General features: G+C 41.8%; 1 protein-coding gene across 4 annotated transcripts in view; it reads left to right on the plus strand.

Annotated features, from left to right (window-relative positions):
- LOC133447225 (teneurin-3-like) overlaps positions 1-13,226 on the plus strand; it is a 331,811-nt gene that overhangs the window by 196,758 nt on the left and 121,827 nt on the right. For all 4 annotated transcript variants that reach the window (XM_061725813.1, XM_061725823.1, XM_061725804.1 and 1 more), the window contains one exon: positions 7,769-8,030. In XM_061725813.1, coding sequence (XP_061581797.1) covers positions 7,769-8,030 — 262 coding nt within the window. The remainder of the gene's footprint in view (positions 1-7,768; positions 8,031-13,226) is intronic.

A 13,226-nucleotide genomic window follows, 5' to 3' on the forward strand; every position in this document is an offset into this window, starting at 1 on the left:
AAGAGGAATTAAACTTCCCGTGTAAAGGCACTCATTGATGGAAAGAAGGGATAAGGAGAAGGAGAATATCAAGAAATTAGCATTTTTCCTACAAAGGATAAACCAAAGATCTATGGAAGGAAAAAAGCCGAGAGCAGGATCAAACTACAAGCTTGTGAGAGGAGCAACGGGTTGAGGATGAGATAAGATGTGATGAGAGGAGAGAGCGTCATTGATCAGGATAATGAACGTCATACAAACACGCGGGCAGGACACGAGCAGAAACACACACACTTCACGTCTGACGCTGGCTGCAGAATGGAATCACTTAAGGAAATCAGAACGTAGTGACGGGCTCCATCCAAGGAGTCTGGGAGACGGAAAGACCGAGAGACACCCAGACAAAAAGAGAGAGGAAGTTAGCGGACGCGTGAGTGGGGGTCGGGGACGGAGGAAGCCAGAGTGAAAGAGTGTGTGTTCATGTGTTCATCCATTGTTCTGACAGTGTCCCGGGACACAGATACAGGCTCATTATAAAACAGTACACAGCTTTTATTTTATGTTCAGTGCCTTGCAAAAGTATAACACTCCTTTACGGTGGCTGAGACCCGCCATTGCTGAAGATAAAAGTAACGCTGCAAACAGAAACAAACGCCGCTGCAAATAAAATAAACGCTGCAAACAAAAAGAAACGCTGCTGCAAATAAAATAAACGCTGCAAACAAAAAGAAACGCCGCTGCAAATAAAATAAACGCTGCAAACAAAAATAAACGCCGCTGCAAATAAAATAAACGCTGCAAACAAAAATAAACGCCGCTGCAAATAAAATAAACGCTGCAAACAAAAAGAAACGCCGCTGCAAATAAAATAAACGCTGCAAACAAAAAGAAACGCCGCTGCAAATAAAATAAACGCTGCAAACAAAAAGAAACGCTGCTGCAAATAAAATAAACGCTGCAAACAAAAAGAAACGCCGCTGCAAATAAAATAAACGCTGCAAACAAAAAGAAACGCCGCTGCAAATAAAATAAACGCTACAAACAAAAAGAAACGCCGCTGCAAATAAAATAAACGCTGCAAACAAAAAGAAATGCTGCTGCAAACAAAAAGAAACGCCGCTGCAAATAAAATAAACGCTGCAAACAGAAACAAACGCTGCTGCAAATAAAATAAACGCTGCAAACAGAAACAAACGCTGCTGCAAATAAAATAAACGCTGCAAACAGAAACAAACGCTGCTGCAAATAAAATAAACGCTGCAAACAAAAAGAAACGCCGCTGCAAATAAAATAAAAAAATCGACGCCAATAAAAAAGCCGGTGTTGCACATTAAAATTTACAAATTGCAGCGGTGTTTCTTTATATTTGCAGCGTTTATTTTATTTGCAGCGGCGGTTTAAGTTTAAGTTTAAGATTCCAAGAATATTCAAATTTTTTGAGATAGGATATTTGCGTTTTCTTAAACTGTAAGCCATGATCAGCAATATTAAAATAATAAAAGGTTTGCAATATTTCAGTTGATTTGTAATGAATCCAGAATGTATGACATTTTTGTTTTTGTAATTGCATTACAGAAAATCACAATATTCTGATTTTCTGAGACAGTCCTGTAGATCCTGAAATGAAAAACATTAGGGCTGCAGCTATCCAATATTTTAGTAATCCAGTATTCTACTGAAAATTCCATCGACATATTTTTGTTTAGTTAAAGAGCAATTATAAATATACATAAGATAGAAAGAAAGAAAAGAAGAAATGGACACATGAATATGACCTTCACCAAGACCATATCGCCTTAAGATTTATCCATCTGTTTCCTTATTTTATCTGCTGTAGTCTCTAGCTGTATTAGCCACGGCAGTGGAAGACCATCTCTAACCCTGGGAGTCGAACCGGGAACCTTCTTGCTGTGAGGCCACTAAGCCACCGTGCTGCCAACCCATAATATGGCCTAAACACAAAAAACACTACTTAAATCAAAAAAGTTGCTTCAAACAAAAAAAACTTCACTTCTATCAAAGAAAACATTTCCAATAAAAGAAAAACAGTGTTCAGATGCATTTTTTTAGTCTCAAGTATTTGTTTACATTCAAACACTTTTTTCTTTGATTGAAGTGATTTTTTTTTTAATTGAAAATTTTTTTTTCATTGAAGCAATCTTTTTTTTGATTCAATAATTAAGACACAAATCTACCTCCATAGTGTACTTTACACAATTGTATATAGTAAATAAATTAAATGATATTAAATTAAAGTAACAAGACAGTATACATGAAATGTCTAATGCAATAATTTAGTAAAAAAGTCAAGCCAAAAGAAGACCGAGTATCTTAGTAGCCTTTCCTATTAAAGACATGGCTCAAGCAAGTTAAAGAAATGATAGTAAGAAAGGAGTACAAAGAGCTGACAAGGCAGCAGAAATTAATGAGAGAATGATGGCGGGAGAGACGGAGGAGAAGGGAGGGATGAAGGGTCAGTGCACTTATGCTGCCGGTAAGATTGCAGAAACGTGGCAGACTGATAAGAGTTACTGAAAAGGCCACGGCTTCTTCCAGGATTAAAGACGTGACTGGAGGACAGGACAGAAAAATGGACATGGGTCAAATGACAGGGAGAGGTGAGATGGAAAGGAGGGGAAAGAAGAGATGGACACATGAATATGACCTTCACCAAGACCATATCGCCTTAAGATTTATCCATCTGTTTCCTTATTTCATCTGCTGTAGTCTCTAGCTGTATTAGCCACGGCAGTGGAAGAACATCTCTAACCCTGGTGCTGTCTGCAGGTCAAGGAAGGAGACAGGGAGGAAGGAAGGAAGGAAGGAAGGAAGGAAGGAAGGAAGGAAGGAAGGAAGGAAGGAAGGAAGGAAGGAAGGAAGGAAGGAAGGAAGGAAGGAAGGAAGGAAGGGAGAAAATAAGGAAGGGAGGAGGAATGAAAAGAAGGAAAGAAAGAAGGAAGGGAGAAAAGAAGGAAGGAAGGAAGGGAGAAAAGAAGGAAGGAAGGAAGGAAGGAAGGAAGGAAGGAAGGAAGGAAGGAAGGAAGGAAGGAAGGAAGGAAGGAAGGAAGGAAGGAAGGAAGGAAGGAAGGGAGAAAACAAGGAAGGACGGAAGGAAGGGAGAAAGAGGAAGGGAATAAGGAAGGAGAGAGCATCAAAAAAGAAGGAAGGAGGGAAGGAAGGGTGGAAGGAAGGGAGAAAATAAGGAAGGGAGGATGGGAGAAAAGGAAGGGAGAAAAGAAGGGAATAAGGAAGGAGAGAGCAGCAAAAAAGAAGGAAGGAAGGAAGGAGGGAAGGAAGGGAGAAAATAAGGAAGGGAGGAAAGAAGGAAGGAAGGAAGGGAGAAAACAAGGAAAGAAGGAAGGTAGGGAAGGGAAGAAGGAAGGAGAGAGCAGGAAAAAGGAAGGAAGGAAGGAAGGAAGGAAGGGAGAAAAGAAGAAGGGGAGAAGGAAGGAGAGAGCAGGAGGAAAGAAGGAACAGGAGAATTAGGTCATTTTGACCCAAAGACAGTACAAGGGTTAACAAAGACACAAAAAAAAAGCTCATTTAAATTCAAAATACTGTATTAATCCCCAAAGGGAAATAAAAAAAAACTGTAAGACTAAAATAGGGAATCGTTTTTTCTTTTTCATTATAATTTAAAAATAAAAGTAAAATAAAAGTACTTAAATTATCATTTTTGGACCAAAAGTAATTTGTCTTTTTGAACACACACACCTTTTTTTTTTAATTTAAATTGAATTTTTTTGTGATGTACTGGATATTCTGGCGTGGTTTTAGAGCTGTTTTGTGCAGCTTGCAGTAAAAGCCGTACACTCGTCCCGCTCGTTTCAAATACGTGATCAGTCACGCTGCTTCTTTAGTTAACACATTTTCCAGCGCACTCACGGTCTGAGGAAATCAGACAAATAAAGCCGAGGAAAACTTTGTTTGTTTTGTTTGCTGAAATTCTCTAGCTATGGTTCTGTCATGCATTAACCAGAAAATGGTTTCTTTTTGTTATATCTCTTTAAAAATGTGTCATTAATGGCATCGCCAATGGCATTGAATCCATGGCATCGCAGACACGTTCCAGGATTACTTACTTGTGACTAATAGGATTACTCTTACTAGTATAACCGTACTAATGGATTTGGTACGTGCATTTCAGTCATGGTCAGCCTGATGTTGGAGAAACTGGGACTGGTTACTATTTCCTTCTTGCTTACAATATTCTTTCTCATGTGTTGCTATATCTTATTAGGGCCCGAGCACTGACAGTGCAAAGGCTGTATTGTATTTAGGAATTTTCCTTATCCTTATCCTTTTTTCTTCTTCCGATGAAATTAGGGCCTTTTTGCCCCCCTAAACATGCCCCAAAAGTCACAAGATTTGGCACTCAAGGCAGGCCTGGCGATAAATTTGATATTTCATGGTTTGTATTAATGGGCGTGGCAAAATGGCTCAACAGCGCTCCTTAGAAAACTTTGTGCCTCAAGCCCCACAATACGGTTTGATGTACATGCACGAAAATTGGTACACACCTGTATCATGGCACAACTTAAAGAAAAGTCTCCTGGCGCCATGGCCGAAACCTAACAGGAAGTCGTCCATTTTGAATTAATCGTATCATTTTGGCGCAATTTATGCCATTCCTTCGGCAATTAATACGGCCCGAACCGTAACGTGCACCAAGGTTGTGTGTTATACATCAAAATGTGCGTCTCCATCCTGCGACGACGCGCATTACTTTTCTCAGTCAAAAGCGTTACCGTGGTGACGATAGACGCCAAAAAGTGCGCCCACCCTTCATTTGATTAGTCTATACAGAAAAAACTTTGTGCCTCAAGCCCCACAATACGGTTTGACGTACATGCACGAAAATCGGTACACACCTGTATCATGTCGCAACTTAAAGAAAAGTCTCTTGGCGCCATGGCCGAAACCGAACAGGAAGTCGGCCATTTTGAATTAATTGTGTAATTTTGATGCAATTTATGCCATTTCTTCGGCCGTTTCTTTGCCCGAACCGCAACGTGCACCCAGGTGTGTTATGCATAAAAATGTGCGTCTCCATCCTGCGACGACGCGCATTACTTTTCCCAGTCAAAAGTGTTACCGTGGCGACAATAGACGCCAAAAAGCGCGCCCCCCCCTTCATCTGATTGGTCCATATTTGATAGTTCCTACTTTCTGCCATAACTTTTGAATGGTTTCACATAAAGAGTCGTGGCTGGTGTCATCGGACTCGGTTTTGATAACTTAACCTTAATTGGTGCAAATTAGCCCCGCTCCTTCTTCTGATTGGTCGATATCTGATAGATCCTACTTTCTGCCATAACTTTAGAATGGTTTGATACAGAGAGTAGTGGCTGGTTTCATCCGCTAAATGTCCAGACCTGAAGAATCTACATGCAAGTCATACAAGCTTCCACTGCAGCCTGAACGTGCACAAGGGTGCGACGGCCCGTTCATCGCTGCTTGCAGCTTTAATTATGATTTTATTTCATGCTTGTCTTTCTTCTTGTCCATCTGCTTTCACTTTCCTCTAATACCGCAGTGTCTCCATTTTTTTCTGTCTCAGGTTCTCGTGTCCCTTGTTGTCTCTGTATCTCATTATTAAAATAATAAAAGGCTTGCAATATTTCAGTTGATTTGTAATGAATCCAGAATGTATGACATTTTTGTTTTTTTAATTGCAAATCACAATATTCTAATTTTCTGAGACAATCCTGTATCTTCAAATGCTTTTTCCAAGTTTTTAGTTGTTACCTCTAACAAGGTTTGTTTAAGTCTGGTTTGCTGTCATTATATTGGAAGATGAACGCATATTTAGTTATTGTCTCAAATGAAAATGAGGAATGTGGTTTTCTGATTACTGGAAGATCCAGAGCCTGGTGAGTTTTCAGAGCCTTGTCAACAAATAGTCATTTAGAAGAAGCAAGTAGCTCATATATTTGACATGCCTGAAGTTGTAAGAGCAAAGCAGTGTGGTTTTCCCATGGATGTGCCTCTGGAAAAAGTCTCAGTCATGTTTTTCAGAAGGAGATGAGTCAGTCAGTCTCTCTACAGAGATGTCTCTATTTGAAGTCTCAAACTAAAGCAGCGCTGCTTTCCTGGGCGTAGGAAGGAGATAAGGACACACAGAGGAGACACGTCGTGTGCTACTAGATTATCACAAAGGTGTTTACTGCTGTATTGGTGTGTAAAGTGTTGCAAGCTTTCTTAACCCTGGTACTGTGTTTGGGTCAAAATGACCTCATTCTCCTGTTCCTTCTTTCCTCCTGCTCTCTCCTTCCTTCTCCCTTCCTCTTTCCTTCCTTCCTCTTTCCTCCCTTCCTTCTCCCTTCCTCTTTCCTTCCTTCCTTCTCCCTTCCTCTTTCCTTCCTTCCTTCCTTCCTCTTTCCTTCCTTCCTTCTTTCCTTCCTTCATTCTTTTTTCCCTTCCTTCCTTCTTTCCTTCTTTTTTCCCTTCTTTCCTTCCCTCCATCCTTCCTTCTTTCCTTCCTTCCTTCCTTCCTTCTTTCTCTTCCTACTTCTCTTCACATCTCTTTCTTTCTCCACTCTCATTACTTTCTTTCCTTCTGTTCTCCTTCCTCTTCCTTCTTCTTGCCTTCCTTCCATCCTTCCTTCCTTCTTCCTTCCTTCATCCTTCCTTCCTTCCTTCCTTCCTTCCTTCCTTCCTTCCTTCCTTCCTTCCTTCCTTCCTTCCTTCCTTCCTTCCTTCCTTCCTTCTTTCCTTCCTCCCTTCCTTCTTTCCTTCCTCCCTTCTTTTCTCCCTTCTTTCCTTCCTCCCTTCCTTCCTTCTTCCCTTCCTTCCTTGACCCGCAGACAGCACAAGGGTTAAACCTTGAACTGTGAACATTTCACCAGCATCAGCGTGCATTAATGCAGTTTTGTTTGTTTGCTGTGCAACAAAACAGAAGCATGTTTTTTTGGTCATATTTGACTAAAAGGTTTTCAAAAGGAGCTCTCTTCCCGTCAGAAAAGTGTAATTTCCACATGCTTTTATGTCTGTTTTGTGTTTTTCTCTCTATGTGCCTCATGTCGGTCCTTCAGCTAGTGTTCATTGGTCACTGGGGACGGAGACGACGTCAGTCCCCTCTCTCTCTTACTTCCATCCTTATCGTGCTCCCTCTCTCTGAAAAATAATTCATGCTTCTGCTGTTGCTGCCACAGTCAAGTTTGATTTATACAGTACTGATTAATACGATAATGGCTTTGCCTGGTAGTGTATATTTTGGGCAACAGGCCCATCATTGCTGTGCCAGTCAGTACGTTTACATGCAGCAAAGAAATGGGATTTCTGATGGTATCAGATAAACATCCAGAAGACCCGATCACTTGTCTGAGTTTACATGCTGTTCAGAGAATGGGATAAATGTCCAGAGCATGGCTGACTCCGTGATGCTATGTGGCGCTGTAACCATGGTAACCATTTGTAACCATTTCAACAAAGAGCCACTTCCGGTTGACGGTTGTTTTGTTTGGCTCCAATGTTAAGCCGTCCGTATATTTTTCCACTTTATTTTGATCTGCTCCGGTGTCCTGATGAAGCTTCTGCCATCTCTTTCGCGATCTTCATGTTGGTGTTTAAACAACATTTAACACGCGCCGTCTCCTTTCACTGGTGAATGCCCCAGAGGAAATTCTCCAGCATGCGCAGACTGCAATATCCGATGTCTCCGTATAAATGGCGTTAAAATTACGACTGTGAATGAATTATCTAGGTCTTGCTATCCGAGTATTAAATGTCCGATATAGGTCAGAAAAGACCAATATGACTTAAAGCCTGTTTTCTCCTGTTTCTCCAGAGCAACCGTTGAACCACCATGGGTCAGCTCTGCCCCCGGTGCCCCCCCCTCACCGCCAGCAGCCCCTGGTAACGGCTCTGAACCAGGCCCTGGGCTCCACGCATCATCGCTCCGCCCAGTCGTCACGGCAACTGACCCCGCCCACCGGCAGCCCGGCCCCCGCGGCCGGCCAATCACCAGCCGAGCTGCAGACCACGCCCCCGGAGAGCGTCCCGCTGCAGGACAGCTGGGTGCTGGGCAGCAATGTGCCACTGGAAACCAGGTGAAGATCACCTAACCGTCCTTTAACCCGGCCTTTAACCCGGCCTTTAACCCGACCTTTAACCCGACCTTTAACCCGGCCTTTAACCCGGCCTTTAACCCGGCCTTTAACCCGGCCTTTTATCCTCAACTTCAATCTGTCATGTTACCATGGAAACACTTCTCAACACAGATGAATGCAATTGATTTCTCTCAGTCTCGGGTCAAGGAAGCAGAAAGGGAAGAAGGGAGGAAGGAAGGAAGGAAGAAAAGAAGGAAGGAAGGGAGAAAAGAAAGAAGGAAGGAAGGAAAGAAGGGAGGAAAGAAGAAAGGAAGGGAGAAAAGAAGGAAGGGAGGAAAGAAGGAAGGAAGGAAGGGAGGAAGGGAGAAAAGAAGGAAGGAAGGAAAGAAGGGAGGAAAGAAGGAAGGAAGGAAGGAATGAAGAAAAGAAGGAAGGAAGGAAGGAAGGAAGGACGGAAGGGAGAAAAGAAGGAAAGAAGGGAGAAAAGAAGGAAGGAAGGGAGGAAAGAAGGAAGGAAGGGAGAAAAGAAGGAAGGGAGGAAATAAGGAAGGAAGGAAGGGAAAAAAGAAGGAAGGGAGGAAAGAAAGAAGGAAGGAAGAATGAAAAGAGGGAAGGAAAGGAGAAAAGAAGGAAGGAAGGGAGAAAAGAAGGAAGGAAGGAAGGAAGGAAGGAAGGAAGGAAGGAAGGAAGGAAGGAAGGAAGGAAGGAAGGAAGGAAGGAAGGAAGGAAGGAAGGAAGGAAGGAAGGAAGGAAGGAAGGGAGAAAAGAAGGAAGGAAGGGAGAAAAGAAGGAAGGAAGGAAAAGGAGAATTAGGTCATTTTGACCCAAAGACACTACAAGGGTTAGGGCCCTGTTTCCACGTATCAAAAACGGTGGTGTTTTCATGCATTTTCGCCGTTCGTTTACACGAAAACGAAGCTCAAAGTCACCAAAAACCATCATTCTGAAAACTCCAGCCAAAGTGGAGATTTGCAAAAACTCCGTCTTCACGTTTGCTTGTAAACTGAGGAAAACCGACATTTAGGCTTCAGAACGTCACGTTATGAGACAGAAACGTCACCAGCGTCATGAGTGACACCTGTGTTTACAATTAGTTTGTTCACCATCAATATTTTCTTGTATTTTATCTGTTTTATATTCTAAAGTCACACTTAAAAGTAACTTGTGAAGTTACTCGTGTCATTTGTTGATGTTTTTTTCCAGGATTCAGATTGGCTAGCATGACTTTATCTTCTCGTTACACTGCCCCCTGTAGGTCTGGCTGCTCATAGCACCTTAACAGATATTTATGCGGGTTCGTGTAAACGAGGATATTTTTCAAAACGTAGAGGGGGAAATATCCGTTTTTGTAAATACCCGGCTATGTGTAAACGTGGCCTAACACATGCAAAATAGAACTGCAAAGTTGCTTGTAGTTGTGTTTAAATAGATAATTAAATAGATACATGACTGTGATGCAAATGTAATATTGCAAGGCGACACATGCAGAGAAACTAAAGAAAATGTGTTATAAACATGTCGAGTCAAAGCCTTGAAAGGAGGAATGAGGTGATATGTGACAGTTTAGATTGACTGTCCAGACGTTCTCTCTCCGGGACAAATGGTCTCAGCTTGGGCAGTCAGACGCCCATGAGCAGATTCCTGCACCGGCACCTGTTGGGACACAACTGGTCACACACACACACACACACACACACACACACACACACACACACACACACACACACACACACACACACACACACACACACACACTAATGACGCAGCAGAAAGAGAGAGTGGGACAGAGTAAGAGATCAACCCAGTCATCTGTGACAGTGTCAAAGTGACTCAACCTTCACCTCTGTTGTTTTACAGGGGGCCCACGGAGCAGAAATGACACAAGTAGCTTCTTTAAAGCAGCACTATGTAACTTTGAGGAGCATGGTAGGAACCCTGCCACACTAAAACACTACACATTTTTACGGCTTTGACTGCTTTACGGCATACGTCACTTCCCCCTCCTTCCCTATTCGTAGTCCAGACCAAAGCTGGGCGGGGCGTGGAGCGCAGAGCTCAGCAGAAGCTGGTATCATGGCCAAAGCAGCGGAAAAACCCAAGAAAATAAAAGTTTTATCGGAGGAGGCTAAAAAAGAAAGGGAGAGTAACAAGCTAAATGCCCGGACTAGAATAAACATTGGCCCGGCGTTCACTCGCTGGCGTGAGATGAAAGATGAGGAGGGATGTCCGACAAGAGAGACAGAATTGTTATGATACAAATGTAAATGTAGAGTTCTATGTTCAATAAGAATCAAAATTAGAATGTTTTCACATACAGGGGATTCGTCTTGGGTTCTAGTATTTTTCCTGAGAACTGTAAAATTGTGCAGGGCTGATCTGCAAAACATTCAGTTATTCACAGGTTATAAAGTATTTTTTTATTTTGTCAGTAAGTATGTTGGACTACTAATTTATGACGAAGTCCCTCTAAAAAAACGTTTGTAGTTTGGGCCGCATTATCTGGCTGAAACAGGACGGGATGGCGGGGGAGACTTCACTAATAAAACCAAGTTGAACAAGTTTTGAAAGTCCGTCCCGTCTTATTTCATTCACTATCAAAACAAATGCAGCGACGGGGACAGGAGTTTTCCGGCAGTACGTGCTGGTGCTCATGGGAAATGTAGTTCTTTCTGGTAAAGCACTACCGCTTTTGTCCAAAGGAGCCGCCAAACTCAACAAAAGCTGAAAGTTACATTGTGCTGCTTTAAAGTGTTTGGGCATTGAGGAAAATTGTCATTTTGTCCTGCTCATTTTGCAGACAAATCTTTGGCTTACATACAGTATATACAGTGTTGTCATATTTTTCATTTCCAAATTCTCCACGCATTGCCTGCTGGGGAAAGCAGGCCGGTCTTAAGTTTAAGTTTATTTTAGACGGGACAATGCATATTAATGAACACTACATGAAGCAGTGTAAATACACTACATTTTGGCAGAAATGCTAGTTTCCACCTGCAGTCCCCACAGAAAACATTAAAACAATTCAGTCAAACAATACAATCAAACAAGGGAACAAACATAAAACATACATAGTAGCAAAATAGATTTAGCAGCATTTAAAAGCAGTATGGATTGTATCTAAAGTGACTTGAGCAAAAAATGCATATTGCGATAATGAAATACCAGCGATGGTAATATTATGGTACTGAGAGGATCAGAGTTGTGTGACATACAAAGTGTGTGTTGCATTGCACATTGCTTTACCAGTTGTTTGTCTGACTCTGCTGATTTGCTGTGTGGAGTACCTCAGGGTTCTGTTTTGGGTCCACTTTTGTTTCTACAGTGGGGAGAACAAGTATTTGATACACTGCCGATTTTGCAGGTTTTCCCACTTGCAAAGCATGTAGAAGTCTGTAATTTTTATCATAGGTACTCTTCAACTGTGAGTGACAGAATCTAAAAAAAATATTTACATATAATATATATATATATATATATATATATATATATATATATATATATATATATATATAAACTTGTTTCAAATCCAAACGTTATATTTACCTGAATAAACAGGGAAAAACACGGGACAGAGTCAGTTTTGGTGTGTTTCTCTCTCTCTTCCTTGCGCATCTGAAGGGAGGATGGTGACGTCACACCTGCCAAACCGACCTCTCAAGGTGTCGAGGCGCCACTGGTGGTGGAAGGTGGACTATGTGTATTCCTGGGATACTGATCCCTGTTTATTCCCAATGCTCATTAAAGGCTAATCAACATGAAAGAAAGGTATATAATATAACAAAAATGTGACTACACTTTTGTGTATGTCACAATTGAACAATTGTAATAATAAAGTACATAAAATAGCCCAGGTCTACGGTGTAACTGATGGATGTTGCATATGCTACAATAGACATAAAGTAGCATATCTACCACAGAGCTATTGTATTGTGTAGATCCGTTTTTATCTTTTCTATGTGCTCGCTGAGCAGAGTGTTTATCACACACATCACTGCCAGTCACCAGCCAATAGCCCCTTTTACGTGGGCGGATACCCCGCGTTTAACACTCCACCTTTTTAAATGACAGGATCTGGCATTGAGCTGGCCCTGAATAACTGGCCTGTGATATCAGGGTACACTTAACCGCAGGTCAGGACTAATGTACACACAACTGACATGGGAAGGGTCTGTTGATGACAAAACAAGAACGTCTGCGAGCTCCTGGATGTCATAAATCAGCAGAATAATCTGCGACTGGTTACTAACATGACAGACCACAGCTTTGCAAGACAAGAAACTCGGGTAAATAACCAACTGAAGAGCCTCAAAAGAAGTTTAATTTAATAAACACAACAGCAGGAGTGGCAGAGGGAGACTGCTGGTCATATTTGTGTCACGCAATTTAGGGAAACTCACTAGCAAATCCCGTTGTCATTGACTGTGTTTCCATGCATCAATAACCCTTTTAAAACCTGAATATTGGCAATAACCCGAATTTGCACGGCCATGTAAACACCAATAACCCCTTTAAATAACCCAAATTTGCTCATATTGGGGTTTTTAAAAACCCAAATATGACCCCTGGGTTACTCCTTTTAAAACTGAATATTGGGTCATGTAAACGCCTAACGGGATATCCCCATCAAACGGAACAGGAATTTGTTTTCTGCACATGCTCTGTTCACAAGGAATCCTGGTCTTTTGAGTCCAGGAAGTTCTTATAAACACGGAGAAACACAAGACCAGGAGGAGACTAATCACTTCATAAATGTAATGAAGGATATGAACATTTCTGCATTTGTAGACGGTAGAAAGTATCGGGATAGAAGATTTACAAGAAGGTGAGAGAAAAGTTGCGTGAAGCAGCATTTGTTTTGAATTTGGATACAGGAAGAAGAAGCAGAAATGACGGTAATTGCGTCATGATGTTCTCCGTGATTCACTGGTTTGATCCAGATATCCCTAATGATTAATTACCATGTAAACGGAATATTCTGAATGTTTCAGTAACCGGAATATTAGCAATAACCCCAATTTTGACTGCATGTAAACATCAGTTAGCATGGATCCCCACCGGCTCCAGCTCTGCTGGTGTTGGTGAAGCCAGAGACCAACCAGACAGACAGCAGGCGTCATGTCATGTTCCATAGCACTTCCCCAATCGCCTTCCCTCCCCTCAACTCCACTTCAGGTGAAGGAGAAGCAACAACACGCC

This window comes from Cololabis saira, chromosome 1 (genome assembly GCF_033807715.1).
Source record: "Cololabis saira isolate AMF1-May2022 chromosome 1, fColSai1.1, whole genome shotgun sequence".
Lineage (NCBI taxonomy): Eukaryota > Metazoa > Chordata > Actinopteri > Beloniformes > Belonidae > Cololabis > Cololabis saira.